Source organism: Silene latifolia, chromosome 7 (genome assembly GCF_048544455.1).
Source record: "Silene latifolia isolate original U9 population chromosome 7, ASM4854445v1, whole genome shotgun sequence".
NCBI lineage: Eukaryota > Viridiplantae > Streptophyta > Magnoliopsida > Caryophyllales > Caryophyllaceae > Silene > Silene latifolia.
Genome location: NC_133532.1, coordinates 83,737,263 through 83,764,855, shown reverse-complemented (window position 1 = coordinate 83,764,855; position 27,593 = coordinate 83,737,263). Strand labels below are relative to the sequence as shown.

Here is a 27,593-nt window from a genome sequence, read left to right as displayed (position 1 = left end):
ATTAGTGCCGACGAAGGAACAGGCATCTTTCAATAAATTTGAAAAAGTTATTCGTAGCTTGAATGTACAAGTGCCTTTCCTTGAGTTAGTTAATCAAGTGCCTGCCTATACTAAATTCATGAAACAACTCTTATCCAAGAAAAAGTCACTTGAAAATGTGCATACTGTCGCATTAACCAAAGAGACATGCTCTTATTTGTCTCACACTGCACCCCATAAACTAGAGGACCCAGGTAGTTTTTCTGTTCCTTGTAGCATAGGTACCTTTTCTATCGAAAAGGCATTATGTGACTTAGGAGCTAGTATAAGCGTTATGCCCTTGAGTCTTGCTAGGAAGCTCAAATTGACTAGGTTCGCAGTGACAGACATGACAGTACAGATGGCTGACCGATCTGCGGTCCAGCCAATAGGAGTCTTAGAGGACATTCCTGTCCAAATAGGGAAGTTTTTCTTCCCCGTCGACTTCGTTGTACTTGACATGCCTGAGGATGCCCATATTCCCATTATTTTGGGTAGGCCATTTCTGTACACTGCTGGTGCAGTCATAGATGTCGGTCTAGGAACCTTGACCTTCAAAGTGGGAAAGCATTCTATTGTCTTTGCCCAGCCGGCTAAGAAGAAGGACCCCATGTGGCCTGTGACTTGTAATACGGTTTCGGACAAGAAATCGTACTTTGTGCTTTCTGACATGCCTATCTCTAGTCCCATTCCTGTTGTAACCCCTCCGCCCCAGATTGGGAGCAAATTGGAGGAAGATTTGTCTATTTCTGATATTGCAGGAGCTGGTTTAGGGAAGGTAGAGCCACATGTTGCTCCAGCTGTGAGGGAGCCGATCATTCAAAGAGGAGGTCTTGGTTGCCTTAGCTATGCCACCGATGAGGAAGTTGATGACGAGCCGGTCAAAGCAACGGAGTCTGACTTGGATTCTGACGAGCTGGAGGAAGTCATTGATTGGGGAGATGATAAGAGTGTTGACCCGTTGAGTTCGGCGGATGTAGAAGCTAAGAAGGGTGCAGCTGAGAAGATAAGCACCGTTGAGGCCACCTCTAGTAGCCAGAAGCCGACGAAGTGGGCCATCCCTTGGTCGTTCTTGATCAACTACTAGTTGATCACATGTTTTACAAACATTTTATTTGCTTTTGTTAGACACTTTTTTTTTATTGCTTTTGTGTGCGCGAGACTTCGCCTTTTATTTCTTTTCTTAGGATTTTTAAGTACTTTAGACTTTGCTTTGGGTTTTGCGCAATTCTGGGCGCGTATTATTGTGCATTTGCAGGTTTTTAGACCCCATTAGCTCAAGTTATTGAGCAAATACGAAGAAATAAGAAGTTACAGCAGTATTTCCAGTCGATCGACTAGCACCATTGGTCGATCGACTGGTCTGCAGGTTCCAGGAGATACTGTTCATGTTCACCTGGTCGATCGACTGAGTGATATGGTCGATCGACCGACCTGCACTGTTGTACCTGTTTACGACCTCTCTCCTGCTATGTTTGGTTGATTTGCGGAATTAAGGGAGTTTTCTACTCCACTTTATCTTCCGTCATTATTTATTTCTTCTATTTTTCTCAATTATGCACATAATACCGCTTCATTATTGTCTTTCTCGATTTTATGCGTGGTACTTTGTTTGTCTTTTCAGGTACTTATTAGTAGCACTGCTGGCTACTGAAACCTCCTAGCTCACGCTGGTTTGGGGAGGTTTCCTTCGCTGCGCTTAAAGTCTTGTGAGTTCCCGACTTCCACTTCATGTCATATATATTTATTTCATTTTACGCAAATTCCCATTTCTCCTTTCTTCATTACATGATTTTGCACAATGGGGACATTGTGCGATTTGGTTTGGGAAAGAGTTTTGCGTCGCATATCATCTGCTTGCATTCACGTTTACATTTCTGTTTTGCATTTTTCATTTCATTTCATACATATATACAGAAAATACAAAAAAAATTGGAAAATTTCAAAAATTTCAAAAAAATGCATGTTTATTTTAGCATATAGGTCGAGTCGGAGCGGTAGTATTTCAATGATGACACTGCATTTGCATCTGTTTTCTGCCTAAGCCTTGCTAATTGACATGTTATTAGTAGAATCGTATAAGTGCATATCTACGAGTTTTCGTTAAATATTTGCTGGACTTGAGACTTGACTTAGAAGATCGGCAAACTACATCATATTTCCGAGAATTAGAGCCCATAACTGGTGACATCTATGACCAGTTTATTTAGGAATGTGAGTAGTACTCCTTATGAGACATGTTACATTAATGTGCATAAATATGAACTTAATCTGCTTAATACCTGTATGCATTCGGTTTGTGGTTTGTTGACACATGTGGTAGAGGTTTCCTTTTCTCGTTTTACCCATAAGCTCCACACTGCCAAAAATATCCTTTTTGTCCTATATACTACATCCTACATTTAGCCTGCCTTTGTCAAGCTGGTAGTTTAGTTTTGGGATTGTTACTTGTTTTTGGTAGCCTTTTGCTCAATTGAGATGTTGTTGGGAGAATGAAAAGAAAGGAAAGAAAAAAAAGGAACTGAAAAAGTTGGAAAAAAATAAGAAAAGATGAAAAAAATGATTTGAAAAAAAAGAGAAAAAAGAGGTTCTATACTGTTGAAGCGGTCGATCGACTGGCACCATAGGTCGATCGACTGAGGTTCGAGAGAAAGAAAAGAAATCAATTTCGCATAATTCAAGCCTTTATCTTATGGCGATTTTTGCTCCCATGTATTATCCATATCTTACGGGGAGTTAGTTGATTACTGTTATATCGGAGACCGTGAGTTTTGTGCTTGCTTTAGCACCGTATCAGTCGATTTTGAGCAAGAAGTTGGATATTGCCATATGGTTCCGTTTTGGTACTAGCTTGATCACCTGTACCTCCACTTTTCCATAAATGTTTTGCCTCTTCTTACCCATACCTCACATATCCCATATATACCTCGGCATGTGTCATGGTCATTTGTTGGTTGGAATGCATATGTACGGTCATAGAGATTACTTTCATATTAGATTGCAGGCATGTTCTTATAGGTCGTAGTTAGGTGAGAGTCTTTACAAAATGAATTCTTTCTATCCTCTTATATATTCACCTATGCTTATGAGTGATATGAGCGACCCGTGAGAGTCCAATTTGATAAGTCTCTATAGTTGACGGTTCAGCAGTTTCTAACGACTCCATAACTCGTTTGCATGATTCATTTGCTGATTGTTGGTTTTGCATTAATTTGGTTTAGGCTTTACATATTGCAATTCGCTCTGAGATTGAACTCGTTCCATTAGGTCATTAGATCGAGTCTAGTTCTTGCTTGGGGACAAGCAAGGGTTTGGTTTGGGGAAGTTTGATGCGTGTCTTTTATATGATGTTTTACATCCTATTTTCCACGCATTTCAGAGCTCATTCATGTAGTTTATGCTACATTTCTCCCTACTTCCGTCTACTTCCGTATTTTTGTACATTATTGCATAAACGTGAAGAATCCAAATGAAATCGAGCTAAATCCGTCCCCGAGTATCCTGTATTGCATTTGACGTGAAGTATTTGCTTAAGGAACGAGCTCGGTGCGCATTTCAAGGCCCAAAAGACAAGTCCACGAGAAATATGAAGTCAAGTAGCAGCTAAAGCAGTCGATCGACCACCACCTTCAGTCGATCGACCAACTTGCGGGATCCAGAAGCTACTGTGCATTGTTGTTCAGTCGATCGACTGCCATCCTTAGTCGATCGACCAAGCTGCTATCCCAGACGAGAATTAAAAGACCGAGGAAGCGCAAGCCCATGGAGTTTAGGTTTTGATAATAATTGTTACGTATATTTGCTATATAACGTAACCTAGAACATCAGTTTTAGGTATCCGATTTTTATCTAAGTTTTACACAGTAACATTGAGTTTTATTCATTAAAAGAATTAGGGTTTGGAACATTGTTTTAGCATTGGAATTTCGTTCTTATTCTTAATCATTCCTCTGCAATTTCGGTATTTCTTTTGCCTTATTTCGATTCACTTTTATTTCGTTGTTAGTATAGAATTGCTAGTTAGATTCCAAGCTAATTTTATCGTTGCATGTTAATCATTTATCTTACTGCTTTAATTATGAATTCAGTACTTTTATGCCCTAGTTTTATTGTTGTTATCACCCTCAGCATGAGTAGCTAAATTAATTGTGCTAGGATGTAGGGGAATTATAGCGTAGGCGGCGTAGTATTAATTTGGACTGAAATCGCGTGTCGATCGATCGATCGCCATACCTCGGTCGATCGACCGACCACGTGAGGTTACCTTTCATTTTAATTGATTTTAATGTTGTATTTGTGAATCGAATGCATGCGACCAGTTAGATGCTTAATTTATGACTGACCCAGTAGATCGAGAGATAGGAACAGTTGTCAGACCAACAATTAAAATGACTAAACTATGCTTAGATCGAAAGATAGGTAAAGTTTAGACCGTTAGTCACTTTTCAAGACGAAAGTCAGTATTAGTGATATTAGGGACCTATAGCGAGATCGAAAGATGCTATTTGTTAAGAGTGGACCGAGAGGACCTCTTTATTTCCCGCCTCATGTGTTTGATTTAGACCTGTTTAGTATGCTGCCGCCGAAACTATAACGAACCGACCATCCTTGCACCCTTTTAATATCTGTTTTCATCAGTTTATTTAGTTTATTGTCTTTTATTTGCCTTTAGCTATAGATCAACTCAACTCAAAACCCCCACTTTATTGTTACCTTAGACCGAAACTAAGACAGCTAAGAATTACGTCTGCCTCTCTGTGGTTCGACCCGACTGCCGCTAGCTATAGTTGTAGTTGGAGATTATAAATTTATTTTTGACACCTCACGACGGGTATCAATATCTCGTCTTGAGGGTGAACTTCGGGGACGAAGTTCCTTTTAAGAGGGGAATAGTAATGTCGCGCGTGAAAAATGCCTTAAATGTCGTCTTTTAAGTACTTCGTTGGTAATTTATTTGTTATTTCTATTGTATGATTTAATTGTTACTCAAGTAATTTAAATATTTGTTAAGTAATATAATTGTTATGTGAATGATTTAAACGGACATTGAGTAATGTAGTTGGTAATTTATGCATTGGATATTTAATGGATGTTTAATGGCTTAATTGTTGGTCGAGTAAGTAGGTTGTTTGCGTCGAATGTGTATGGTGTGTATGATGTATGACGTCGTATGGCGTAAGTTTGTTCGGTAAAAGGAAAGTGATGGTCATATTCGTGAAAGTAGATGATGTTTATTAGTCGGCATGGGAAGTGAGTGGTACGTTGGGTAAGGCTATAACAGTACTCGTCAGGTTAAGTTGTGTAGTTGTCTTGACTTAGCATACACCTTTGGTTGTGGGCGATGATGAGTTGAACTTTGGGGACGAAGTTGTTTTTAAGGGGGGAAGACTGTAATACCCGCTCCGTTTGGGACTCGTTGATTAGTAGTTGATTGACCTTAGACATATGGTAGATAATTGGGAACCTTTCATACAGACGGACTTAGCACTTGGTGACCTTTAGACGTGGAGAACTCGATCTAGTTTAGGCTACTCGATCGAGTAGCCTATGGACTCGATCGAGTAAGTCACATACTCGATCGAGTATGGCGGTTTCAGCGGTAAGTTACATATCGTGAAGTCGTAAACCCCAAATCAGTTTTTCATTTCTTTTCTTCCTAAACCTAATCGACGACACTTCTCTCCTTCACCCGCCTTCAACCCTTAAGATTCTTTTTCACTTGGAAACACCATGGGGATGGATACTTGAGTCGGGTAGCGGTGTTGTCGCCGGAATGCCGAGTATAAGCAAGTCATCATCATCATCATCAAACTTAACTTTGTTTGTGGTTATGGCTGTTAGTAATAGAGTTTTCCCTACTGTTATGATAGGTGTCTATGGGGGTTGCGTTATCTTCGTACGGATGTATGCGGTGTTGATGCTGATTGCTAAAGGTAGGTTTTCCTACTCGGTACTGTTGATTGATTGTCTTGTGTGATATATAGTGTTGTTATTGTGTGATAGATATGTTGTGTTTGTGTACGGGGTGCGTCCCTGGCTGAGTGGAGTCATCTAGGGAATGGCTTCATGCCCTTGATTCGCCCCTTGTGGTTCCCGCCACAAGGGGGTGTGCACATTAATGGACATGGGTTATTCACTCGATGGAGATGAGTGGGGCTTAGGTGGGAAAGGCTGCGGTCCCCCACTGGCGGTGTGGAATATCTGTTGCGATGGATATTCTGGTAGGACTTTACCTTCGGGTTAGTCAGATATTGATGGTTGATTGGAGTTGGAGATGGCGTTGTGTATGTTGTATCTTGTGTTGTCTGTTGTTCTTTAGTTACTTACCTTGTGTGGTGTTGTTTGTCTTTCTTCTTGTTATGTGTCTGGCGTGATCCATTATGGTGAGCAGTCAGTCTTAGTAGGAGTTGATATGTGGAGCTTAGCTGGGTGCTTTGGAGGGACGAGTCTATCACTGAGTCTTGGCATAGATAGTATCACCGTAGTTGTTTTATCAGTTGTAGCTTCCTTTGATTTTGAGTTAAAATATGTAATCAATTATAATAGTTCTTTTATTTACGTTATGATATTTACTATTCCTCGGGCAACCGATATGGTAATGCCCTTATCTGATGGGGAAGGTCTTCCATAGGCTCCTTGGTAGATGGGGGTGTTACATCAAGAGTGTAGCTGAAGTTCGTAGGTTCTTGGAATTAGCTGGATTCTATCACCGTTTTGTAAAGGATTTTTCGAAAATTGTCTAATCCCTTACGAATTTGATCAGGAAAAGTACAAAATTCGAATGGAGTGAGAAATGCGATCGAGCATTCTGTGAAGTGAAAAATAGACTCACTTCTGCACCTGTACTTACTCTACCAAATGGCACAGATGGCTTAGAAGTATACAGTGATGCTTCCAAACAAGGACTAGGTTGCGTCTTAATGCAAGACGGAAAGGTAATTGCTTATGCCTCTAGGCAATTGAAAACTCATGAACAGAACTAACCTACTTATGATTTGGAACTTGCTGCGGTTGTTTTTGCATTGAAAATTTGGAGAGATTATCTTTATGGAATTTCATGTCGTGTATATACTGATCAAAAGAGCTTAAAATACCTTTTTACCCAAAAAGAAATAAATATGAGACAACGTAGATGGCTTGAATTTCTTAAGGATTGAGATTTGGATATCCAATACCACCCGGGAAAGGCTAATGTAGTAGCCGATGCATTGAGTCGAAAGTCATTTCCCACTTTGAATGTGCTTACGGTAAAACAAACCCCATATCCAAGATGACTTAACAAGACTAGATATTGAAATGGTCATGGGAGATCTAATCGAATACATGGCAGCCCTAGACGTAACACCAACCTTGAGTGACGAGATAAAGGAAGAGCAGAGAAAAGATCCGCAATTAGAAAAAATTCGAAAGGATATATAAGTAGGAAAAGCACCAGGTTTCCTAATCCAGGAAGATGGGTCACTCTGGTTTCATAAACGATTGTGTGCACCTAATGTGGAAACCCTTAAGAAAAGAATCTTGAATGAAGCCCACAATTCCCGATATTCAATTCATCCCAGAGGGAATAAGATGTATAAAGACATTCGACAAACTTTTTGGTGGAGTAATATGAAACAAGAGGTGGCGGATTTTGTGGCAAAATGTCTAACCTATCAAAGAGTAAAGATAGAACATCAAAGACCAGGAGGACTTTTACAACCCTTAGAGATTCCTACATGAAAATGGGAGTCAATTGCCATGGATTTTGTAACAGGACTACCCGTAATAGCATAAGGTATGAACGAGATTTGGGTAATTGTCGACCGATTAACCAAATGTGCTCACTTTTTAGCAACAAAGACTTCATGGAATTCAGAACAGTTAGCTAAAAAGTACATAAAAGAAATAGTTAGACTACATGGAGTTCCCAGAACAATTATATCCGACCGAGATACAAACTTTTTAGCCAAGTTGTGGAAAAGTTTTCAAGCAGCTTTGGGATCTCAACTGAACTTCAGTACTGCTTTTCACCCACAAAGTGATGGTCAAACGGAATGAACCAACCAAACTTTGGAGGATTTATTGAGGTCATGTATTTTGGATTTTCAAGGATCTTGGGAGCAACATTTAACCTTAATAGAATTTTCTTATAATAACAGTTATCACGCCAACATAGGTATGGCACCCTATGAGGCGTTGTATGGGCAAAAGTGCAGAACGTTGTTGTGTTGGAGTGATATTGATGAATCCAGAATCATTGTACCCGACTTAATACAAGAGACCACAGATAAAGTAAAAGTGATACAGGAGAAAATGCGAACATCGCAAAGTCGACAAAAGAGTTAAGCCGACTTGAAAAGACGAGCCATGGAATTTCAGGAAGGTGATTTTGTGTTTCTTAAAGTATCACCTACCAAGGGAATAATAAGATTTGGAAAATAGAGGAAATTGAGTCCAAGGTATATAGGACCATTTGAAATAGTTGAAAGAGTTGGAGATTTAGCATATCGGCTTTATCTTCCCGTTGAACTATCAAGGATACATGACGTGTTTCACGTTTCACTTTTACGGAAGTATGTTCCTGACGCTAGTCATGTTATCAAGATGCCACCGATGCAAGTTAGAAAAAATCTTACTTACGAGGAACAATCGGTTCAAATATTGGATCGAAGGGAGAAAGTTCTTCGTAACAAAGTTATTCTAATGGTTAAAATTCTTTGGTCACACCATGATGAAGGAGAAGCAACATGGGAAACAGAATTGGAAATGAGAGACAAGTATCCCCACCTGTTCCAATAGATAAGATACGCGAAGTTTTGGGGTGAAACTTATTTTTAAGGAGGGTAGAGTGTAATAACCCGAAAAAAAAAGGGGATTTATATAATAATAATAGGAGTACCCGAGACTTCATACATTAGACTCATATAATTTTCTATATAAACGAAAAAGACCTTACTTTAAATTTTACTAAGAGTATATGACTCGGGACTCGTTATGACATTTATTTTTACTAGTTTATTAGATAATTATGGAAAAAAAAGGAGATGTTAACACGTATGTAGTCTAAGGACTACTCACCTAGGCTAGTTACCCCCAAGACTTTACACGTTTGACTACCTCTCTATTCTACCTCAAAATCTTTCCTTTTAAGGTAGTTATAGGAAAGACGGATAGCGAGAAGCATTGAAAGAAAAGAAAATAGAACTTCCTATATATTAAGGGGATTGTGGTAAGCGCGCGATAGAATGGGGTTAATTCATTGGTTTCTCGTAACTTAATAAGGTATGATTTCGGGATCCTTTGTCGATATAAGTAATTATTTACATTTGAAATAAGAGATTAGAAATAATCGGTTATATTAGTTTTATTGTTAATTTCATCTTATGATTGTTATACTTCTCACATGCTATATTAGTTACCATCTTATAAATATATGATTGTGATAAGGTTGATGTTGTCATATTGCATAATTGGCCAATTATAGCATTCAGGATACGATTATTGGATTGAGATGAAATTATTATATAACCTGTGTACACAGAAGAGGCGTTGACCTCATGGGCGGTGGCTCCAGGAGCGTTGGTTCCACATATAAACTGAGGTTCGTTGGCTCTAAGAGAGTTGGCTCTATATATAAACTGAGGGGCGTTGACCCATGGGAAAGTATTATTATCTTGTGTACATGGAGGTGGGTCTTAGACCCGGTGGGAGTTTTTACTCCGTAATGTTCTCTTTTCAGTAATGGTATACCGATATTAATATAATGTGATTTTATATTGTTATTAGAATGATAAAGGTAAAATGTTTTGAGGTACCAGACAGGTATTTCGTAAATATTGGGTTGTTGTAAGTATTGTATAGGGTGATGCGGTGATGAAATTTTTATCTAATAAAGGAAATGACATAAGGCCAATGGAGGTAACTGGAGTCGTACTCATCCTGTAGTTGGCTGATCCCGTTATATTCTTTTTCTTTTCAGGTTTCTATGCTGGGAATTAATAAGGGTTGAGCTTTGACAGAAAGAGGAATTTTGTTAGATATGTAATGTATAAAAAGAATGTTTTCTTTCAGTACCTGTAGATATAAATAAGACGGTTGTCGTTTTGTAAGTAGCCTTGTATTTTCTGTAGGGAAAATACGGCAGTAACTTCTCTGTAAAATAGGTTTTCTTCAAATCGTTGTGTAAGTTTCTGCTGCTTAATAAGATAATGATACTGTTTATACACCCCTTTGTATTTATATTTGCTCTTTTAAAATCGGGGCGTTACACAAATGTGGTGGGTTAGATGGTGTTAACTGGTGGAAAGGAGGCTGCCTTAAGGGGGTGTACGGATTGTGTTGTTGATGGTTGTTGTTGTTGTTGTTGTCGTGTGTGGTTGTTTTTGGGGCCGTGTCTGGTGGTGCTAATGGTGTTGGGGCGGGTCGTGATCCCACCAGCTGTCTTCAGTCCCCAGGTCAAGCCACGATTAAAGCACAACAATCCCATACTCGGTTTTAAGACAAACACTACACAACATCAATAATAAAAAAAACTCTTCGGCAACCACCGCGCATGCAAGGTGGCGACTTTAACCACCCTACCACCACCACGAAGGTCGCCCAAACACCAGGACACCACCCCACCATGCCCAAGTCAAGTTGAATACAAATAAGGTCAAAAACCCGTCCTAAACCCCTCACGGTTTCACCCGACAAACCCCCATAAAACACCCTAAATACCAACCCACGGTGATCAACGATGGTCCCACTAGGGCCACGGTAGTCCACGGCAGGTCCAGGGTCAACGGCATAGTCAACGACAGATTATACGGTGATTATACGACAATTAAATTAAATAGAACGAGATAAATATCTTATCAGACGGTCTTACCTTGAGACGATAATTTGTTATGAAATTCCTCTAATTTCTCCCTTTAGATCTTTCTCCCTTTACTTTTTGTGAATTATTGTGTGTATGATTGTATATGGTCTTATGAGGTAGGTCTCTTGTATATATAGTAGTAGAAAAGAAAGTGGAAGGAAACTTTTATTTATTATTATTGCCTATTACTATTATTTACATATTATTATTAGTATCGTATTATTGTATTACCATCACCATACACCCATGTCACACGCGAGAGTCACACGTGAGTCCATAATTCCCGACTCATTATTATTTAGTTACTTTACTTCCGTCTCACAACATAATTATCTAATTAATATAATTATTAAATACCTTTTAAAATACATTTTAATATAATTCCACCGTCTGACTAACCATTAACCTTGTCTTAAATACGGGGTATTACACAACGCGTGGGGTAATAGGGCATTCTTGGTGTGCATACAGTTGTCGCATACTCTTGTTTTGGTGCTTGTGAGATAATTTCATGGTTGGTAGCACATAATGTGGTGACATGAGTAATTTTAGCCAAGTCAATGTGAAGCATGTTGGATGTTTATGTGTGAGCATGTTGATGTGTTAAATTTAGTTGTTTATAAATAGGAAAGTGTTAATCACATGCTAGTTATCGTCATGTGTATATCGTATATCATATCTATGTTTTTATTTTCCGTGCTTACGCTTAGAAACATGCGGAGTAGGGTTATATGTGGAACTATGCGAATCAGAAGGTGCATAAGGCCCTTAAGGGGTATACTTGGCCTAGTGGATGAGGAAACTCGGCCGAGCCTGAGGCACTCGACCGAGTGCTGATTTTCTAAAATGTTTGCAAAAATGTTGTTTGGTGCACTCGGTCGAGTAAGTGATGTACTCGACCGAGTGGGCAGTATGACAAATCTGGGGAGTTTCGTAAAAAAGGTCACTCGACCGAGTAGGGTTCCTACTCGACCGAGTGAAGGTTCAGTCGACCGAGTGGAGCACTCCACTCGACTGAGTGGTCCCCTGATGTAGTCAATATCACTTGTCTCTTAATGCCAGACGTATATTGACATTTGCCATGGTTCCTTGAACTAGAATGGCGACAAGGAGAGCTCGATCGGCAACCGGACCACCATCTTGTAGGTCCGAAGAGGAAGTAGATCGAATCGTTGCACAAAATGTGGCCCTCAAGAATGTGCCGAGGAGGGAAGTAGTGGTTACAACTATTAGTTGACTTCTGTTGACTTTGAGTTGACCTCCAAGCCATGGACACTATTAGTTACAATTCACTATTACAAGCATAAAAAATGAGTTATAAACTGAGGTTTAAATCATTAGAAATGCAACCTCCCTACATATCCCGAAACTTTCTCAATCTATTATTAAACTACTTACTTTAGCTACTTTATTTAGCTAATAACACCTAATTGACCCCACACTATTTGACACTATCACCGGGATGGCTAGATCGCTCGAGACAAGCTCGCAAAAGAGGGACCGAAACAAGAGCCTGGGTGCTCTGTTTTTTTTATTGCTGTCACAGGCTCATTTAAGAGGAGTTCGGGGGTGTTTCGGGTTGGGTCTTGACTGGGTAATGGGCGTGGTTTGGAGGTCAGGGTGTGGGCTAAGTGTGAGACGTAGGTTAGGGCAGCAAGGGAGTCGAAATGTGGGTTATATGGTGTGGGTTCGGGTGATGGAAAACAGGATAACACGACTTGGTTGGGGCTGGTTTATGAGGGATTTGAACACCGGACTATGAGGGAAGGATTGGGTCGAAATTGCATCGAAAATCTACCCTAAAAATTCGTAGAAAACGAGCCTCAAAAACGTGTATAAGATCGTCGCAAAAATCGCTTTAAAACAAACTTTTTCAAACCAATTTAAAAGCTACGGTTCGTAAAACCGACTCAAAACTCGAAATCAACTTATAAATTAATTTAAGAAATTCACATTTAGAAATTAGAATAAAAAAGTCTTATTTCATTTTATTTTCAATGAAGCGTATATTAACGATTTTAAATTAAATTCAAAAGCAATAAATTCTCAAATTAACAAAATAAATTAATTCATTTCAAAATTAACTAGTTTAGAACCCGTGCAATAAATGCACGGTATATATAATTTTTTATTTTTAATAAGATATTTATATAATAGTGGTATCTCATTAATTGTTCATTTTTCTCGTTATCGTATTTTATTTTGAGAAAAAAAAAATAAAATTGAAAATTAATTCAAAAGAATTGAGTAAAGTACTGAAATGTATTTTAAAAAAATATTTTTTATACCACAAAGCTAATGATTTCAATTTATAAATTCTCTCAATTTTTTTGTCATGAAAGTACTAAAAACGATTTATAGTTTTGTTTATACGTAGTATGAGTCAAGTCATTCTCAAATAATATCGTCATTAAAAGATTTAGCCGTTTATAGTTTTAGTATTATTTATATTTTTATTAAAAGATTATAGTTTGGCATTTAGTGAAAAATATATAATCTGATGGCAGTTAGTTAAAAATATATAATTCGATGAAAAGATTAATTTTAATAAAAATGTAATAATTTAATGAAATAAACTACTCCGTATAATTATTTTAATTCCCTTATTTAGTAAATACACTTAAATAGTCAAAAGCTTCCTAATTTAAAAAATGCTTTTTGGAGAGAAAATTTGTGAGTTCACTTATTCTTTTAATAGATAGGGGATTTTAATAAAGAGTCATACGTCGACAAATTTTAAGAAATTAAAGTTTAAAATAAAATAAACTAGTTTTTTAACCCGTGCGTTGCACGGATATTAAAATAATGTGTGATAAATTTTACAATAAAATGGAATATATAGACATATAGTACATCGTTCATGTCTAAGATTTTATATATGCCGCATGACCAACAAATAATTCCCGTTAACATAATATTGGCATAAGAATAAAAGAGTGTTTGATTAATAAATACTTTTTTTTAGAAAAATAAAACCAATATGAAGTTTATATATATGATATTTGGACTGATAGTTTTTAGAATTTGTTCATTAATACCTGTTTGTTTTTCAATTGGTCAAGGAAAATAATAATATCTACTCTGCATAATCAACTTAATGATGCAACAAATCTCCTTCTTTCGAATAACAACCATAATTTAATCATTGCTGGATCAAAAAAATTGTAATTATGTAAAAACATTTAGAGGTAATTAGAATGTTATATCTCCCGGTCAAACTATAGAAGTACGTTTGAATGTGAACCAAATTCCGACGCAATACTACATGGCTAGGGCTGCTTATGAGTTATGACCCCTCCTTTCTATAGAAATAGTCTTGGCCCCCATCTTCTCATTTGAAACAAAATCTTTTACGCAGACCACTATTTTTCTTCCCTATTCACACACTTGATCTAAAATAATCTCATCCCTTGAAAGATCGATCCTTGTCTCCGAAACTTATCTCAATTTTATCCAACCGAGTGAAAAACTAAACCCCCACTTTTAGAAAAATCCGCCATCCAATGGAAACTCACTCTTGCTCTCGACAATGTTGTTTTTTAAAGAAAATAAAACCAATGTTGTTTTTACATTTTGTTCATTAATACCTGTTTGTTTTTTCAATTGGTCAAGGAAAACAATAATATCTACTTTGCATAATCAACTCAATGAAGCAACAAATCTTCTTCTTTAGAATAACAACCATAATTTAATCATTGTTGGGTCAAATGGTAGTTACAAAAAAACATTTACAGGTAGCTAAATGTTATATCTCCCGATCAAACTATTGACGTACCTTTGAATGTGAACCAAATTCCAACGCAATACTACATGGCTGGGGCTGCTTATCCCTATAACAATAGTCTTGCCCCCCATCTTCTCATTTGAAACAAAATCCTTCACGCAGGCCCCTATATTTTTCTTCCCTATTCACACACATGAGCTAAAACAATCTCATCCCTTGAAAGATCGATCCTTGTTTTCGAAACTTCTCTCAAATCCCTACTTCTAGAAAAATTCACAATCCAATGGAAACTAACCCTTGCTCTCGACAATGTTGTTAGAATTAAGATTTTACTTTAATTTGAATTGATGGGGTTAAGATCAAGTTTATCAGTATGATCTTATGAGGTTTCTTGTTATTATTCATGTTACCTATATGTTTTAATGCAAGCGATATTTTGCTGATAAATAACCTTATTTATTATCACTATCCTCGTTAAACTCACCACCCTCCAAAAATGCACCCTCCCTCCACCCCACTAATTTAACCGCAAAATAAAACATCAGCCACTATGATTAGTTCTTACTACGTGAAACAACCTCCAATCCACTACCACTATGACTACTTTTCTGCCACGTTTTTCATCTAAGAAGTCATAAATCACATTTACCTCCATGAAACACCAATCTTTACTCCAGATGATATGGATCCTCGTCTCCCTTATCGAAGACAATTTATTTCTCCTTCAACAAAGAAAAGTTTAAGAAGCAATCTTCCCTCTTATCTCTCTCCCTTTCCCTTTCTAGTCTTTTTCTCGTCCCCTCCCCTACCTCCATTCCAGATACTCAAACAAAGTGTTTGGGTACTATGTTTGTAAACTGAATAAGTTTGAATATTATATATATACACGAACTTTGCTATTTATTTCATTTTGCATAAATAAATCTTACTACCTCCATCTCATTTTTATTGTCCTTTTTTCTTCAAATTTTATTATCTCATAATTATTATCCCCTTTCTAGATCTAGTAAAGAAAAACTTTAGTCAACCAACTCGTCGCAATCAACCTCATTCCCACTCGAAACAACCTTTAGTCCACTATTCAATCCCTTCGGTTCACGCATAAAACGGTCTAAAATGCAAAGCTTTCATCTCTCTATTGAAAAGTTCATCTAACTAACAGAAAACGAACTGCTACTTTCCGAACTTCATCATTTTTACATCCCGTAAAGATTAAGTTGAACATGACAAAAAAAATGCAGAAACTTAGGGTTTGTTTGATAATGACATATTGAACATTTTTTTTTAGCATTTTGAGAGTTTTTACACTATTTAAATAACAAATGTGCTATTTTGAGTGTTGATCATCGACATATTGAAATAGTAGATTGTGGTGTAATTTCCTGTTTTACATTATGACCTTTAATTAGTATATTATAAGAAAATAAAAGTTGAGTTTTTTTTTATCTCTGAGAAAATTAAAGATCAAACTTTATCTTTATCATATTTATAATTAATGTTCTTCACTTAAAATATATAAATTTAAGCAAGTTCAAATAAAGTTAACTAAAAGTTATAAATCACAAATTGTACGAAGCAGTATAATCATTTTTTTCATTAATATGAAATAAATGTCATAAACTTCATGAGAATATTAATGCGGTAGAGAACTATAGAAGATTTGGCACGTACGTGACCCCCTTTTAGGTTTAAATTTTTTCATTTATTTTTATATTTTTGCCTAAAGGTGGTTAAAACATCGTATTATGCATGACGAATATGTCTCACCCTTCCCCAATTCGTATCTCTCCCTAAATTATAGTGATGATGTGCTCAATTTACACAAAAAAAAATATATATAGCATCAACAATAATTAGTTTGCTCCATATAATTGAATAGTACCGTTTTTTATGCATGTAAATTTGTCACAAGAAAAGCTTGAGAGAGACGGTCTTCACTATGTTAGGGAAAGACTACTCTTACCCTTTTATGTGTTTTTCATGACTTTTTTTTAATGTTGATCGTTGCTTGAATTGAATCTTAACCTTATGCATATTTCTATAATAAGTGTATCTGGTTTATCTTTAAGCCTCATTCAAATCTATTTTATTACTCGTAGTACCATTTTTACTTTAAATTGTAAAACAATCGCACAATAAAGTTTTTCAAAACATTTACTCATTTGTCATAACATGATATTTCGATTCGCATCTTTATCTTTTAATACTCCTTGAAAAATAGATATCAAATTTTGTACTTATCAATAATTTGTGAATATCTTATTTAAATTTTGATTAATATACTTTTATATAATGACCAATGAATGTAAATAATATATAATAAATTATCAATAGAAGTTGAAGTGTATTATGAGGGAAATAAATTTAAAATTAGTAGGAGAAATACATATGACATTTGAAAAATAAACTTCGTATTATGTATAATTAAATATGACATTAGTAATAACAAAAGACGTAGGGGCATATTTCAGCGTTCATTTTACTCTTTACATGAGTAAATTCCATGTAGTACATATTATGCATGCACATTTGCCACAACCTAGTTCGGCCTAGGGCCTTTTAGCCTCATAATACCTCATTTTTTTAATCGAAAGTTGTTATAAAACTGGAAATTATAAATATATCAAAGGTTTTTTCCCTTCTAATTTAATAAAAAGTGAACAAATACTAATGAATAATTTTTTAATATTAATAAATTGTAGATAATTAATTTATTTTCTGTTTCTAATAATAAAATTGTAAAATAATTAATTAATTCTCATTTCTAATAGGAAAATTATATTCCTAATTATAATAGAAAATTTTAAATAATTATTATCTCCTAATTCTAATAGTATAATTAGGAAAAAATGCCTTAATAAATTGTTAATTTATTTCCTATTTCTAATAGAAAAATTGTAAAATAATTAATTAATTCTCATTTCTAATAGGAAAATTATATTCCTAATTATAATAAAAAAAAAATTATAAATAATTAATTATCTCCTAATTCTAATGCTAATAGTATATTTCCTATTTCTAATAGAAAAATTATAAAATAATTAATTAATTCTCATTTCTAATAGGAAAATTATATTCCTAATTATAATAAAAAAATTGTAAATAATTAATTATCTCCTAATTCTAATGCTAATAGTATAATTACAACAAAAAAAGCCTCCTTTAGTTATATTTATTATTGATGATTGATTGATTATTGATTGATTCATTTAAATCAACTAAAAAATCGATTTAATCAATTAAATTAATTTCATGAATTAAACTGATTAAAATAAACTCAAATCGCACCTACATCGTAAAACGACCCGCAACTGAATGGTATTCAACGTCAATACATATCATCCTATAATCATCGGGTGTTTTCCTGGCCTTCCGTAATCTCGTTATCGATAAATACGGGTATTTACAATTGAATATTGAGATTGTTGAGGACGGTGTACGATTCCGCCGGGAATCGATGTGATCGTAAGTCAATTCAAGGTTTGTTGATCGCAAACTCGACTCTATGGCTCTCTTCTAGAGGGAAACACCGAGAGGGGTGTGCACACTTGTAACAGAGAATGGTACATATGAGATGTGAAATCAAATACACATTTCATGACATTGATAAAACTTTGAATATTAATCCACTAGCAGCGTCGTTTCAAATTTAAAACAATCTTAATCTAGCACAGCATCGTTTCAAATTACTTCTTGTATATCACAAGGACTCTTATTAGTCCTATGAAACAACTTTAAAAAAGATTAGATGTATTTTTCAACTTTAAAACCTTGTTTACCACTAATATTAGAACTTCAGAACTGTAATCCCAGCTAAAACAATTTGCCTTCAAATTTGGATTAAAATTACATTCGAACCTGAAAAAACAACTCACAAATTGAACAAAAACCGGGTATGTACAACATTGTTTGTAAGACTACCATGAATCTTTAACTCGACAACAGTATAACTCAACAAACCAAAGTGGATTCATTTACAATTGGAAATGTACTGAAACACTATGTAAAGACGCTCAAAACCCGCTCAAAACCCGCAAAGACGGTAAATTTGACATTTTCAATAACTAAAAACCAAATGGATAACAAAAGAATTTGAATATATAAACAGACACAAAGCAGAAAAATATCATCTTCACAGCAAGGCAGAGTTAGTAGAGCTTTATCCTCGTCTGTATCTCGCTTCGACAAATGGGGCAACTCTGTAGATCTTGCCCACATTCAGCGCATGTCTACATAAAACACGGATCATTTAGTCACAAGATCTTGTAACTTGGTCAATAAGCAATCCCCTTAAGTTAGTATGAAATTACCTGATGTCCACAGCCAAAAGCCATATCCTTGTTGTTGGTAAAGCAAATAGGACACATCTGTGCTCAAGGAAAACCGTAAATTAGCAACCTTTTTTTAATAACGAAACAAAACTAGATTGAACCCTAATTTAGGTCCAACCCATTGCATCCTTATGGATTCAGCTGTATTCAGACAGTCGCTCACAGAAAAATGATTATTCAGATTGTAAGAAAGCAGCTCGAGAAAATATATTTCGAAAAAAAGACGGGGAATGAATTGATTCTGAGAACAGTTTCAACAGGCTTACAAAATCGATGGCCATGCCGTAGTTCGGACGGATAAAGAGTTGTAATAAAGTCATGTTTTCAGCCGAGAACCCCAAATTGACAAAGACCAGCAAAACCGAAAAAACATGGGTTAACAAATTAGAATTGACTGTTCATGAAGGTCATTTCGCTTTTTCTCCACTAATTCGGTGCATCCAATAGTTATTTAAATAATAAATATTTCCATTTTACATCATCCAGTATGTAGTATGCTTCATCCAACTTGAGCACTTTCACCTAAACCAATATTAGCTTAATGTACTTATGATAGGCAAAATAAAAGATTCTGTTGATCCATTGGTCAGCCCTAACGAACGGAGATAAACAAAACGGAGCAACAGCAAACTAATACCTTTTGACAGAGTCCAGAACTTAACCTACCTTCTATGTCAAATTAATAAGTCCATCTGAATGACTTTTTCAGGCCTAGAGCTAAAGGCTAAAGCTAAAAATTAGGCCACTCAAAAACAGTCAACCGATAAACATATGTAAAGGATTCAAACGCGTGCCTCTTTTCACTCATCTTTCACTAAAATGTGTGACAACTTTCACCACTTATGTCATAACAAAATACTGTAGTTCATTGTCACTCTTGTATACATTTAACACTTGTATCCATCTGACACATGTATGATTGTATCCATCGCGATGCATCAAGAAAATTGGGGTCCTAGAGAACCTAACAAAACCTCCTATTAGCCAGCGTTTGATTCCCAAAACAACCAGACTGCCACATTAGACTCCTTAGTGCTACTAGGGGGGGAGTGTCGACATTAACACATTGAATGAGAAAAAAAAGTCATAGATTATAGCAAGACAAGTGTACAATGGTATATATATTAAAAGAACAGCATATTGAAACATTACGTACCTGATTATCGTAAGCAGAGCTTGTACCACCTGGCCCCATATCATGGGAAAACCCAGGGTCAGGTGGAGCTGTGCCAGCATGGCTTTTGTTGCCATAGGACACGGGCTGGCTTGACCCAACGCTTGTTGAATGCAAAGGTTTTGAGTAGTTAAAAGATGTTGAATTGGCTGACAAACGCCCATTATTCAGAGGAGGAGGAAGTGGTACAATTTCAGGACAAGTTCCCCTACGCTTACTGCATTAGGCCATAGACATAATAACAACAAAGCTATAATTAAGCAGATATAATAATAATAATTTATGTGGCGCCAATAGTGTGAAAGAGCAGGGAGCAGAAGCTGACCCTAATAAACCAAGCTCCATTGTTGCTTTGTATTGAGAAGGAATTTCCATTAAGGCTGATAAAGCAAACTCTGTCTCCTTCCGGGTGTGATGAGTATTCTTGGCCATAATGTCGGTGAAATTCACAAACTAAAAAGATAGAAAATAATAGTCTTACATTAAGTAATCGTGAACATTTTCGAATATTCATGAGCAATATTGCTACAAATTTAGAAGCATACCTGGAAATTATCAAAATCCCTAGCTGGTATATTATCATCAAATTCCCTCATCATATCCCATGGCCCGTCCCCTACCCCAACCAATACAATTGAAAGAGGATATTTGCTGTAACGCATCACATAACGAGCATTAGCAATTAGCAAAGCATATAATAAAATTTGACATAAATCCACGAGGAATAACAAGATAAAAACAATGCAAAAGTCTACCTAGCTGCCACAATGGCATCAACTGTCTTCTGCTCCTGTGGACTAAGTATGCCACGTTCTGTATCCACACTTCTGGTTACCTACAGAAATGGAACACACGTTGAACCTCAAACTCACTTTGGATTCTGTTGAATCCATGGTACTTAAGGAACTATCAGCTGCAGAATGTGGCAACGGTTGTGACAAATTGGTATCGGTCAATGCGCCTAAAAAACACACGTCTACCTGCGTTCCCAACTTCATTTCTTCTTAATATAGGTCAGTTGTTTTGCCATGTTTGTGGTTTATATCGTAACCTCTTTTTTTTCACAGATACATCACTACACAAATACACGTACGCATGTTCCTTGTTTGGTTGTTCCCATGTTTTCTCCACAAAAACAGTGTATAACATCGATAGATGCAGGAGCTTCCGGTAAAAAAAAACAGTGAAGCTTAAACATATCAGTTTATGCGGCCAATATATCGGCTTTTTTCTATGGCCTGAAATTCAGTTACGTAACAGCTTAGTTTTTGAAAGAGTAAGAGCGAGGCACTGAGAGGAGAAGGGCTCGAGGTGACAAGGCGCAAGGTGTAAGGTGAAGGCGCACGCCTCGTAGATACGTGGCACAGGTTTTACTAATAAAATTGTGTTTTGTTGATGAAGTTTTGTGCAAGATTTCCCATTTTAGGATTTTAAAGTGGGTTAAAGTGTAAAGGTGTTAACATTAAGGATATTGTGCCAAAGAGTGTTGGCGTAATAAACGAACGAGAAGAAAGATATTGAAATTGCATAAATTGCTTTCTCTATATGGCGAACATAAGATGCGCGAGGCACGAACATAAGATGCGCGAGGCATTTTGGCTAGTGCCTCACTAAGCCTGGGCTTAAGCGCGCCACTGAGCACTTTTTATAGGACCAGGCTATCTACTGCCTTTAAGCCAGTTTGCGGACGGTGCTACATATGTTGGGAATGCTCCGTTAGTTGTGTACAAACAAAATACGAGTCCATAGGCAGGGTCAGAAACCAAGTGTAAGGGGGTTATGTAACACAAAGAAGCGTTTTAATACCATGGTTATATACTTATATCTTCTTTTATACTCCCTCTATTTCAAGCAATTCACCGCATTTAATAATTTTGTGAAAGAAATTTGAAACTACGAAGCTATTTGAGTGAATTAGAGTGAGAATCACTTTTGTTGACATCGCAATTCTTTTACAAGGTACTCCCTCTATCCCTGCCAATAATTTATGTATTCCATATGTACTTAGTTTGTCTCAAAACACAACAGCAGACAACAGCGATAATAAAAATGTCGATAAACTAATTCAAAAGAATGCGTAAACTATTGGAGGGAGGTTACTATTCTAAGAATCCACCACAAAAACAACAAATATTGGAGGGAGGCTCATTGTAAGAATCTTAACGGACACTCCATCCATTTTATGTTTATTGGCCCTGTTATAGCTTTAAGTTAAATTTAAGTATTGGCGTGAAGTACCAACAATGGTACTAGACTTCAAACTTTAGCAACATTTGAGGTACTGCTAAGAGACAAGAAATCACAATATTTTGACTACTTTCCTTAAGAGGACCTAAACCTAATATTTAGCACAGATCCCCAAAGGTACACTCAGACTACCTAAACGCTGGGGAATATTAGCTTTGAACAGTTAAGGAAAAGGATGTTTATTCACAGAAAATCTAACTGCTGAATTTTGAGGGGCCGGACAGACCATTTAATGCAAAAATAAAAATAAAAAATTGAATGCCGAAGGGAGTATGTGAGTTGAATTTAAGCAAATGTTCCTCCTTATGTCAGTTTCCACTTCCCACTAGCACAGACCTAGTTCAAGTTAAAGCACCGCAAGAACGAACTATTTATTAGGGAAATAAATTACCTGTCCATCTGCAATAATCAAGAGAACGTGGTATTGTCCGCCACTCTGCTCAACAATTGTCATTGCTGTCTCAATCACAGGAGCAAAAGATGTTGGCCCTATCATGTAAAGGTACAAAGTTCAAAAATCAACATTGGAAAACAGCTAAAATTAAATAATAAGCCCCCAATATATCATCACTAACACGAGGAATGGCCAATAAAATACAATTGGGGAAGGCAATAAACATAATAAAGGGTAAGAAAGCGTGATGAACCTGCAAGGCGTAAGTGAGGAACAATCTCCCTGTACTGAGACAAGACTTCTTCAAATCCATAGCAAACTCTATCATTAGGGTAGAAGCTAAAGACAGCTTGATCATGTGTTGTCGCTGTCAAAGTAAATTGTACTTGTTCAACACCCAAATTCTATAGCCATAAGCTTCATACACAAAGACTAAAGTAAAAAAGAATGAGCATAATATATACCATCCCCAAATCCAAAACACGGAATCAAATTATCTTCATCAAAAGCAGCAAGTGTTTTCCCTATAATAGATATTGCCTGCTCATAAGGATTCATGCCATCCCCAATATGATGCAAACTCTTTCTGTTAAAAGACTTGGCGCCTGTTAAAGGATCGCAAATTAGGAGAAGTCGTAAACAAATTGTCATGAATAAAGTATAAGTGAGTAAAGATTTACCTGTCCACTCATTGCTCTTTGTAAAGTCGATGCCAACAATAAGATTAGAGGATTCAAGACCAGCACGGGCCAAAGCCTCAGTCACCTGCAAATGATGATCAAGACTCTTGTCACTTTTAATCCAGAATTGTCTCAAATAAACTTACCAACATCTCCCACCTGGCTGGCTACATAAAGGGGTCTGGGATAAACGCCAAACACTCGACTACTAAGAATCACTACACATAACAGCAGCCATACAGAAACAACCAAATATGCCCCACGGTTAAACAATTACTGCCAGCTGTCCACGCAATCAAAGGGTATACAAAGGCAGGTCTGTGAAATCAAAACTATGAATCTGAAGTATATTTTTACTATGGATCTCCCAAGACACGCTGACAAAAAATTCCACCTTTTTCTATTCACATTTAAGCCTGCATGTTGTGCTGACCAGCACATTTCAAACTTTTAGGTTTCACTTTTCAAGTATCTATATACTTATTTCACCTATATTTGAAGTCATATTTGAAGCCTTGATATTAGTTTCATTATGTTCGCTAGCTTCCCAGATTTTTTTTTCAGCACGCTAGTAGGCGCCACCTCTGAGTTATAGCTCGGGTAGCTAGCTAAAAAGGGAGGATGCACCTCGTGCATGGGCTAATGCCATTCAATGTTTCCAGTGACTTGTTGTGTACAATCAGATTATCCTCTTTAAGAAGGGCTAGCCTATGAAAATCCACTTGTTATTTCAAGCTTTGTGCATGCTCGTTGCTGATGAGCTATATTAGAAATGTTGTAAGCTCGTTATTGAATGTCTTCCCTATGGTTGAGCCTAGAGATTGCTAAGACTCCACACGTGTAGACTCGCATCCGTCCTTTGACTTTCTTGCCAAAATAAGTTTTTGGTTTTGTTTTGAAGAAATTTCAAGCAGCCATTCAATAAAATTCTCTATTCAATGATTTTCCATCAGCAACCATTCAAAATAAAAACTTTCTAGTCAAAAACAGAGAGAGATTCAATTATTCCAACACAATTAAAAGCATTTAACACACAACATGAATTTCCTTCGCTAAAGAGATACCCTCAGGTTCAATCATGTTGGTTTTCTTTTTAAAAGATCCTTTTACTCTCCTTGCCTCAGCAATCTTTTCCATTGCTCATCTCAATTTGCACTTCTCTGGGCACAGGAATGACCATATCCTCCTCAAAACTTATATCGTATCCACAGAGAAATACTTGATTGCCAGAGAATAAAGACAGGATTACATCCCCATGGTAACTCATTTTTCTCTTGAGACGTACCACTCTTGGCCTACCTCCCTCTTGGGGTAGGCATAAATTATGTAACCCCATAACAATCAGATACTAGCAATCGGCCATCTTGAAAAATTTACTACTGATCAATCATCAAGGCTTCATACTTATCCTAACAAATTCAAAAGCAATTCTAGGATTGTCCTGGAAAAAATTCATCGTTTCTGAATATAAAGTTAATTGCTAGCATGATTCAGGCATACTAATTTTCGCACTGCAACTGTCTATTATAATGCATGCTTCTGACATTTGGCTAACCTATGTCTCTAATCAGTATATGCAACCAGAGGCTTTAATCGCTATATGCAAACAAATGAATCTGAAAAGCACATTATAAGGTTAGAAAAATTTGAACAAGTTTTATAATTACCTGATCAAGGGAAGCAAAGTCATCAGCAATCTTTGAATATCGCCTATCAAGCCTCTTCTTTTGCTCATGTGTATACCCACCATAACCAGACGACGTCGAGGTAGTGGGTGGCATTTGCGGTGGGGCCGTGTTACCGTAATACTGTTGGTTATCAGGAGCATAATATGGGGTAGAATACCCAGGCTGATACTGATGCTGATCCCTAACCGACGAAGTTGACCTGAAAGACTCCTTTGAACTGTTTCCCCCCATTTAATAAACTAAAACTGCTTCTGCGATAATTAATTCTTATTTCTCTTCACCTTCTGCAATATTTTTTTTTGATCAATATCAATCAATATGAATGAATATTTATAGAGGACAGAAAACTGAGATACTTAACGACTAAGATATAATATAATAATAATAATAATATAGGGAAATAAATCCTACTCAAATTCCAGTATTGAAAACCCAGTATTATAAACTTGCAAATATGGGAGATTGCGTACCGTAATTGGAGTGACTACCTTATGTAGTTGTATAAATCTAAATCCTAGTGTAATTCAGAAAAGCCAGAAATAGCGGCTGTAGAAGATAGAGTTGTACAAGCAATACAAGTCTACTTCCAGGAAACAACCTTTTCTAACAATTTCCCACTAATTACGGCCCTTGAATATTATTTACATTCCCCAAATCATATCTTAAATAATACTGTATCATAATATATCATGTATAAACAGAAATATATCTCAATTATGAGTAGTAAAAGACACAATTTACGTTGACCCAAACCTTCAAATCTTGGGTCTGACTTTCTATTACCCGGAATTTACATTTACAATCTATTCAATAATTACCAAATCTAGAAATCACTACTTTTAACCCATCTTCCATTTCCATTTTAATGCCACATTTCAAGTTTCGAGAGATGTGAGTCGAGTTCATGCAAAATGAATTAGCAGAGCCAACTAAGGTGCAAGGAGTAAACGAACCTTTGGGAGATTAAACGGCGTCGTTAGGTGCTACGGTAGGAGACGGGGTTTGTCTTCTGGATTACCACGAAAAACAAGGAAACAATCAAACTAAAACAGTTGCAACTTTTAGAAGACTAGTTTCGGGGAAAAGAAATAATAAAGAATTGCGATAAAAGGTCTAGTGTTTTTCGTCTCACTTTCTGCCATTGTTGAGAATTATTTAATGCAAGAAAAACATGTGGAAAGAGCCAAAAATGCAGAAAAAGGAAATAAACGGAAAATGAAAAATATCAAGATTGAAGATTGAAAAAGTTGGGAAGTGAGCACGTGGAGGGAACAAGGAAGTTTGGTGGGTTCAAGATTTCAACTCTGTCTCTCTTGTTCAACGGATAAACTCATAACGTCATTGTGCCCACCAACACTTTACTCTTTTTTTTTTTTTTTTTTTTTTTTTGGGAGAAAGGTTTTCATACATGTAGTAGTTGACTCATTTGGTTAAATGCACTTAAATTATTAATACTGTAAACTAAGATAACAAAGTAACTAAATCGGGTTATAGAAGTGTGTTGCTGTCGTACAGATGGCTGGACGCGAAAAACAATTTTATCATTCACAAAAGTCTTGAAAGGGCGAGCAGCGCTGATCAAAGGATAACACTCATCTTTATTTGTCTTAATTGATGAAGTTTCGGAGAAATACTTGCAACAAGACCCAAAAAAGTGTCTCGGAGATTCATCTTCTTGGCTGTGATACCCGTCCTCAGAAAACCAACGAGCCCCCAGATACACATCAGTACTCGTCTTGATCGATAAAGCTTCGGAGAAATACCTGCTACAAGACCCAAAAGTGTGTCTTGGAGATTCATCTCCTTGGCTATGGTAAACATCTGGAATCCTACAAGATCCTTGATCAATTGAGAGAGAGCAAAGTGTACTTACGCCACAGGGGCGTAGAAAGGGAAGGCGAAACACAGACCAGAAAGGTCTGCCTCGAAAGGAGAGAAAACTCCTACACTTTGGAACACAAGCACAACGGACAAGAGGCTCGTAACCCAGAACAACGAGTAGGTAAAAAGCTAGCAAAAGAGAAACCCAGTGCACCAATCCCCTGGCCAAATTTATCTCAGAAATCCGAAACGAGATAGGTACAACACAAACCGGAGGTAAAGTTACCCTTACCATTATTAACCCGACCACTAAAATAAACAACACATAGATAAGGGGACAGGATACCCCAAATATCCATGGTGAAGTCATTAAGATAGACCTATAGGAGGTTATTATTCGGTACAAGAAAAGACACATGACGTACAGAGAAAACATTAACAAAAGGAGGAAACCACCGCCTCCGACCCAACCAACGCCACATCCAAAAAAATCCGACTACACCCTACCCAACACGCCTCAAACAGACGGAAAAGAATCCCAGAAGCCAAGGCCTCACTCCAACCAACGAACGAGACGGACCCCACAAACAAACCACGGAAAGCACGGCAGACAACACGAAAACCGAAAAAACCTCCGAGACTCCAAATTCCAACCGTACTCCCCCAGGACCATCGG

The 27,593-nt window shown here is 36.7% G+C and overlaps 1 protein-coding gene and 1 pseudogene across 3 annotated transcripts; one reads left to right on the top strand and one right to left on the bottom strand.

Moving 5' to 3' along the window:
- The window catches only part of LOC141590303 (uncharacterized), a 472,729-nt pseudogene that overhangs the window by 66,253 nt on the left and 378,883 nt on the right, over positions 1 to 27,593 (top strand).
- On the bottom strand, positions 18,405 to 26,607 carry LOC141592337 (E3 ubiquitin-protein ligase RGLG2-like). Of its 3 annotated transcripts, XM_074412953.1 has the most exons (13): positions 26,229 to 26,607; positions 26,050 to 26,105; positions 25,076 to 25,380; positions 23,409 to 23,493; positions 23,193 to 23,333; positions 22,982 to 23,095; positions 22,726 to 22,823; positions 20,843 to 20,922; positions 20,633 to 20,738; positions 20,413 to 20,540; positions 20,070 to 20,304; positions 18,893 to 18,949; positions 18,405 to 18,811 (listed from the first exon to the last, which is right to left on the bottom strand). In XM_074412953.1, the coding sequence occupies exons 3-13, from the start codon at positions 25,325 to 25,327 to the stop codon at positions 18,731 to 18,733; spliced, it is 1,377 nt and encodes a 458-aa protein (XP_074269054.1). In that variant the 5' UTR covers positions 25,328 to 25,380; positions 26,050 to 26,105; positions 26,229 to 26,607; the 3' UTR covers positions 18,405 to 18,730. The 3 variants fall into 3 exon arrangements, with proteins under 3 accessions (XP_074269054.1, XP_074269053.1, XP_074269055.1); XM_074412952.1 differs by having other exon boundaries at positions 26,050 to 26,402; XM_074412954.1 differs by lacking the exons at positions 26,050 to 26,105; positions 26,229 to 26,607 and adding an exon at positions 25,567 to 25,670.